The following is a 7,286-nucleotide window of genomic DNA, read 5'->3' as shown; positions in this document are numbered from 1 at the left end:
AACGACTAAATAAAGGAGAAGGAAGACGAAAAAAAAATAAAGCCAAGAGAAATACTTTTGGGCCTGCTGCCTTTTGTTGCCTGACTGACTGGTTGGTGTTGGATCTACACGGGAAATAAATGCGATAGTTAAACTGCTGAATAATGAATAAATCATCTTTTTCATGATTTGTATTCAAAGAGTCCTGTTGAAATGTAAATATATCAGTGATATTTCCGAATTGCTCTACAATTTTAACCAATATTTAACAATCTTTATTTATCAAGCTAATTTTATACTGAAAAATAACCAATGAAATTTGATAAATTTTCCCTGTGTAGTTGCTGGTTGCTAGTTGCTAGTTGCTGTTGGTGTGTTGCATGCAACATCAATTTTCAGAATCTAGCTGCGAGCCAGGAAACTGAAAATAGCTGGCCGTAAGAAAACAGAACAGGGCCAACAAACAACAATTGCCTGGCTCGCCAGCTATTTTACTGTTGTCTTTTGTTGCTGTTGTTATTGTTACTGGTGTTGCCTGTTCTTTCCCCACTCGATTTTTCTTTTACTTTTGCTATTTTAACATGTAACTAGGCTTTTATCGCTAAACGCTCGCATTTGCATATTGAATGCAATTCCCCTTTTTTTTTGTTGTTTGAAACCCGAGGAAGTTAAACTTGTTGTTCGCGAGGGTAGTATTTTTTCGGACTTCAGATATTCTAGATCACCTTTCATAACTGAACAAGATCGTACAAATGTCGGGTCTAAGCTTATCTTTTATGGGTATTTTTGAGGGGCAAGAAACGGTTGTGGTTGTCATTAAAATAAGTAGTCCTGCGGAAATATTGATTTCTGATCTTCTAGAGCTTTCTATCTACATAAGTGTGTCGAAGTTTACCTATTAAATTGTTTACTTTTAGAAACAAAGATTTAAATCTGCTACCTAATCCTACCCTTTTTTATGTTACAACGGTGAAAGGTGGCAAATGCAAGGAAGTAAATACTGAATACCTATGTGTCTCATAGAACATAGCTCTACTGCCATCTCCAGCTGCTCCCCGACTGACCTTGCCTCTGACCCGCTACTCAATGGTGACCCCACTCACATGTGCAGATTCCTAGACGCCGGCGTCGGCTGGGTCGGCGGCAATGGGAGGCTCTGCTGCTGGATGCCACCCGCCAGGGGAATCATCTGCGGCGCAGGCCCACCCACCGACCCACCGCCCATCAGCAAGGCCGCCTGCTGTTGCTGCTGCTGCTGCGTTGCGTTGTTGCTGCCGCGTAGTTGCTGCTGTTGCAATTGCTGCTGTTGCTGCTGCTGCTGCTGCTGTTGCTGCTGCTGTTGGTGCAACGATGGCTGTCGGCGGAAGCTGCCCGGTTGCTGCGGCGGCGGGGGCAGCATGAACTGCTGCTGGTGGTGGTGCACCGGGTGGGGCAGCGGCATCGCCTGCTGGTGGACGTGGTGGTGGTGGTGGTACGCGGCGTGGTTGATCGGCACATGGCAGCCCTGGCCGGCCGCAGTGGATCGCTGCGCGGAGGAGACATCCGGTAGGGCGAAGCGGAGTTTCTGCCAGAACAGCTTGTCGCCCCACTGCAGGTACGTGTTGGTCTTCAGATACAGACGCAGATCGGGATCGAGCTCCTTCTGGGGCACCTCGCCCAGCACTATGACTATCAATCGCCGGCGGCGATCGCGCAGCACCGATTGATGGGCGGACTTGAACTCGAACCGGCACCACTCCGACTTGATGAAGTTCTCGCTGACCACCATTATGGTTCGCCTGCTGCTGTCGATGGCCTGCACTATGGTCTCCGGCAGGTATCCGCCCACGGGAAAGTCCCGCTGGTGTAGGCACAGCTTGTAGCGGTGTTCACCCAGCTCCAGCATGGGCGCCAGTTCCTCGTTGACGAACAACTCGTCCTTGGAGGAGTACGAGACGAAGGCATCGAACAGCTTCTCCCGCTCGTTCTTGTCCACATCCTTCTGGGCGTTGTAGAACAGTCGCACTCCGAACCTCGAGTGGCACCACACGCGCATCTCCTGGCGGAAAATGAAGACCAGCAGGGTGCAGATCATCACGAAAATGAAGGCCGTTAGAATGGCCACCAGGATGGGAATGTAGTCCTGTTTGGGCGGCTGATTCAGGATCATTTTGGTGGAGGTGGCATTCGAGGCGTTCCCCTCGCCACCGGCCTGCTCGGCATAGTTGAAGCTGTTGTCCAGGCCCAGTGGCAGGGTTTGGCTGCACTGCACCATGGGCAGCGAACTGGCCTCTCCGGATCCGGGGTAAATGACCATCTGCTGGGTGCTGTTGCCACTGATCAGGTCGCACTTCATCTTCAGCTTGTCCACCACGTACTCGTGTCGGTTCATGTAGTCCCGCAGCTTGTCGATGAACTCGCAGCTGCAACTCCAGGGATTGCCCGCCAGTCGCAGTTCGTTCAGGTAGCTGGGCAGGAAGTTCCAGACGGCGAACGAGGTGATGGCATTGTGATCCAATCGCAGGATCTTCAGGTGATACAGGTGCGTGAAGGTGAGCGTGTCGATGGTGGCTATGGCATTGTGCTGCAGGTACAGCTCCTGCAGATTATCCAACCCCTGGAACTCATTGCCATTCAGGGCTTTCAGCTGGTTGCTCTGCAATTGCAGCACCTCCAGTTCCAGAAGTCCGTAGAAGGTGCGGTTGTGGAGCACCTCGATGCGGGAGTGGTTAAGGTGCAGCACCTTTAGCCTCTTGCGACCGATGAATGCGTGACTCTGCAGCTCCCGGAAGTTGTTGCCATCCAGGTACAACTGCGTGGCATCCATGGGAATGTGCGAGGGCAGGGCCTGCTCGTAGGAGGCCCGGCTGCAGTCGACCACGTTCGAGGTCCAGGACTGGTCGTGGTAGCAGGAACACCTGTCCGGGCACTCCATCTTGCAGTCGCAGGCCTGGAAGTCGCAGCAGTGGCACAGGGCGAAGCAATGCGAGGCATACTTGCAGAGGAAGTCGTCCGACTTGGCCTCGATCAGGGAGACGTGTGAGGAGCCGCGAGCGTAGGCCAAGCGGCAGTGGATCTGGTCCAGGTCCATTAACTGCGGCTGGGTGCGCGACTCGCGGTTCACCTTCTGCAGCCAGTCCAAGTTGCAGTCGCACTCGTAGGCATTGTGCCCGATGTAGAACTCCGGGATCTCTCGATCCTCGGCAATGGGCGACAGGCGCAGGGCATTGGGTTCCAAGGTGGTCAGCCGGTTCCTCACCAGGTCCACACGCGTCAGGTTGGGCTTCTTGAAGAACGTGTACGGCTGGATCTTGGAGATCTGGTTGTCGTTCAGGTAGAGCACCTCCACGCTGTTCGGTATCGAGCTGGCCGTGATCTCGGTCAGCAAGTTGTAGCTGGCGTCGAAGGTGCTCAGGCTGAGTTCGCTCTCGATCTCGAAGTAGTTGCCCAACTGGGTGATCCTATTGGCCCGCACATCCAGCCACTGCAGGCCGATGGGAATGTGCGAGTAGTCGAACTTCTCCAGCCGATTGCCCGAGATGTTCAGCCACACCAGGTTGGGCAGTTCGGTGAACAGTCCGGCAATGGACTTCAGCTGATTGCCGTCCAGCCTGATGGCCTGCAGCTGGCCGTTCCGCTGCAGGGAGCCTGCCTCGATGGACTTGAGCTTGTTCTGGGACAGGTTGAGGATCTGCAAGGAGCTCATCCGATCGAACACACCGCGCCGGATGTGGGTTAGCGAGTTCTCCGTCATGCGCAGGCCGTACAGATTCTCCAACTGGGTGATGCTCGTGTTCTCGATCTGACCGATCATGTTCTCGCCCACATCGAGCGTCTTGAGCAGCGGCACATGGGCCAGCGCCTCGGGCACCGCCTGCAGCTTGTTGTCGTTCAAGTGCAGATCCTGCAGCTGGCTGCAGTTGATCAGGGATCGCTGGTCCAGCCGCGATATCCTGTTGAAGTCCAGCGAGAGCACCAGCAGATTGTTCAGACCCTGGAGAGTGCGCTGCTCGATGACCGATATGCGGTTGCGCGACAGGATCAGGGTGTGCAGATTTGTGAGGTCCGAGAAGATGCTGCCCGGCAGCTGGTCGATGTAGTTCTCCTCCAGCTTGAGGATCTGCAGACTGGCCAGGGGCCGGAAGATGTGCGCCTCCAGGCGACTGATCTTGTTGGCCGACAAATCCAGCATCATCAGGCGCTTGAGGCCCACAAAAGTGGCCGCATTGATCCACTGCGAGTTGAGCTCGTTGCTGGCCAGGTCGAGGACCAAGAGCTCGGCCAGCTCCCCGAAGATTCCGGGGGCCAGCACATTGATCGAGTTGTTCCTCAGGTAGATCTCCTGCAGCTGCTTGGTCTCCGCGAACAATTCCGGCGGCAGGGAGGTCAGGCGGTTGGCCGACAGGTCCACCACCCTCAGCGAGAGCAGGCCCTCGAAGGCGCGATCGGCCAGGAAGCTCATGCTGTTCCTGGCCATGTTCAGGTGGGTGAGGCGGCCCAGCGCCGACAGCATGGCCGTGGGCAGGCTGACCATCTTGTTGGCACTCAGGTCCAGGCTCTGCAGCGTGGATCCGCACACGCGGGCCTTCCTGGAGCTCAGCGAGGCGCTGAAGTAGAAGTTGCTGATGTCCTGGATCTTGTTGTACGAGGCATTGAGGTGCTGCAGCGACTTCAGGGGGCACACCATGCCATCGGGTATCAGCCAGATGTTGTTGAGACTGAGGTCCAGTCGCTCCAGCTGGCGGAACTCCACGAAGCTGTTGGAGGCCATCTCCAGCGACATGGTGGACCAGTCGCCGTTGTGCGTGCGGATGGTGAGGTTACGCAGCTCCTGCAGGCCCCGGAAGGAGCCGTCCGTGAGGTTGCCCAGCTTGCAGTACTCGATGGTGAGGTCGCGCAGCTCCACCAGCGACCGGAAGCTGTCCGGACTGAGGCTGCTCTGGAAGAACAGGGCGTCGTTGCACTCCAGGCGCAGGCGCACAGTGTTCTGCGGCTGGATCACACTAAAGTTGGTGTTTTCAAGCTCCGAGTTGATGGTCCTCAGGTGGCAGACCAGGGTGATGTCGTGCTCGCCGCCGCCGGACCAGCGGCACTCGTCCGGGGCCTGGTACAACACCGTCTTGCTGAGGGCCGCCCCGAAAATGGGGATCACCCAGGTGGCGATCAGCACGTACAGCATGTGGGTGGTGGCCAGCATTGTGTATGGATCCTAGACTGCGAATGGGACTTCGATTTGGCCTCTTTTTTGGGGGGCTAATGGGGGGGGCCTTCTTTTGCGCTTTCACTGCTCGTTCTATTTCTCGCCCATTTTGTGTGTTTTTTGTGTTTACTTGGGATTTGGTTTTGTTTGGTTTGGTTTTATAGCGCTTACACAGCTTTGCACAATCGCCACTTTTCACAACACCACATCAACGATTTTTGATGCTTTTTCTAAAACGATTTTCTTGTTTTTCTCTCCCGCTGGCTATGATTTCTTTTATGCTTTGATTTTGCCTTCGATTTCGATTTCGTTTCTATATCTTTTTTAGTATTTCTCGGCTGTAGTTGTTGTTTCGCGTTGACCGTAATCCAAGTGGGGGGTGCGATAGCGCGTTTGATAAATTGTGCCACACTGCTTGTTCTAAATTATATCGAGGCGATATTTCACTTTTTTTTAATTCATCCGCTGAACGACAACGCGCGTCCGCTCGGCTCAAAGTCTACTCGAAAATTGATCGCTCTCTTCGACTTTCAGCCAGCAGCAAGTGCCGCTGAAAAGCGCTCAACAGGGTGAGTGAGTGGCTGAGTAGCTGGGTAACTGAGTACCTGGGTGAGTAGGTGCCGAATGAGTATGTGAGTAAATGAGTAAGTGAGCACTCAATGGGCACGCACACAGAACCAAGGAACTAGAGCGAGATGCGATCGATGAGCGAGAGGGGCTGAGTAAACAAAACTATGCAATGCAAACGCAAACGCATCGCACGTAATGGCCCACAGTGCACAGTGGGCTGAATAGGATTGAATTGCACTCGGTGGGCAGGTAGAATTTGCATTGGGTTCGCAGCTATAGACAGATGGGAAGTGAGATCGCGGGAGATCAGGAGCAGGTGAACTTGGCCTACAGAAACATGTGTAATCTAAAGAAAAGGACATTCCAAATCTGCAATGTTTACGGGTCAAGGATACTAGAAATAAAAGGAAATCAATATCATAGATCAATATCATAGTTCAAAGATCAGGTGCTCTGATAAAAAGAGTTCCCTAGGGAAGTAAATAGTTGCGACATCTATTGCATTACAGGAAACCAAGAAACAAGTGCGGCAAAGTAATCCTCAAAAGGAAATTAAACACGAAGTGAAACACAATTCTTATCAATAAATCAGGACAACAAAATGAGACCTTGTAAAATGTGCAGGCTTATCCGTACAAAAACTTTCAGAGAGATAAGTCTAAGTCTCTAGTAACATTATTTAATGCCCTATTGTGCAGAACAATCTATTTCAGATGGTTATAATTTAATAAGTAGTAATAATAGAGTAAATGGTAAGAATGCTTAACTTGCCAATCATAAAAACAAAATGTGTATATATATTTTACATTTTGTATACCAATGTGGAAAAATTATTTTGAAAACTAGTAAATTATTTTAAATTTATATGTGTCTTGTAGGTTTAATAACCCCACACCGTAAAACAAACCTAAAATCGATAAAAAAAAAAGATGGGGTAAAAACTCAATTTGTTCAGAATTTAAAAAAAATTTTATTGTAAAATTAGGATTTATTTGTTAACGCTTTATTAAGTACTTATTTAAAAAAGGGATTATTCAACATAAATAATAATTGAGTTGAACATTTATTAAAAATTGTATTATTTTTAAAGCGTGAACAATTTTATTTGTACATTGATGGTATCTTTTCAGATACAAATAGAACTTGCAATTTGACTAGGATGAAGAAACACAGGAATGATCTCAACCATTTCTTTTGTGACTTCCGGTGCTAAATTTGCAAATACAAATCGAATTAGTCCGCACCTCAAATATTTGTCACGCCAGCAACCTTGATCTTCAAACAAAAACTCGGCGGGCTCGCACCCACAGCTGGCACCTTGCCTTTCGAGCCCACTGTGCGGCACCGCGGGCCTCCCCGCCCCGCTGCCTTGACTCCTGCCTGTCGGTTCCGCTGAGCGTCAAAGCCGAGCAAACAATTCCAATTCCAATGAGACATTGACACTCGTCACACCGGTTAGACGAGTTCTGTGCTCTAAGAAAACCCAGCTGAGAGTTGAGCTCTTTGAAAATTGAGTGGTTTTTCGTATTCAGCGGATGAGATACATTCGGAGAGGAAG

The 7,286-nt window shown here is 51.0% G+C and overlaps 1 protein-coding gene across 1 annotated transcript; it reads right to left on the bottom strand.

The window, feature by feature from the left end:
- Nucleotides 1-253: 253 nt before the first annotated feature.
- Nucleotides 254-5,661, bottom strand: LOC128259814 (toll-like receptor Tollo). The gene has a single exon (XM_052992401.1). The coding sequence runs from the start codon at nucleotides 5,153-5,155 to the stop codon at nucleotides 1,079-1,081; it is 4,077 nt and encodes a 1,358-aa protein (XP_052848361.1). The 5' UTR covers nucleotides 5,156-5,661; the 3' UTR covers nucleotides 254-1,078.
- Between the last annotated feature and the right edge of the window lie 1,625 nt (nucleotides 5,662-7,286).

Source organism: Drosophila gunungcola (assembly GCF_025200985.1).
Source record: "Drosophila gunungcola strain Sukarami chromosome 3L unlocalized genomic scaffold, Dgunungcola_SK_2 000009F, whole genome shotgun sequence".
Lineage (NCBI taxonomy): Eukaryota > Metazoa > Arthropoda > Insecta > Diptera > Drosophilidae > Drosophila > Drosophila gunungcola.
Note: the sequence above shows the minus strand (reverse complement) of the source record. Positions and strands in the feature narration are given on the sequence as shown.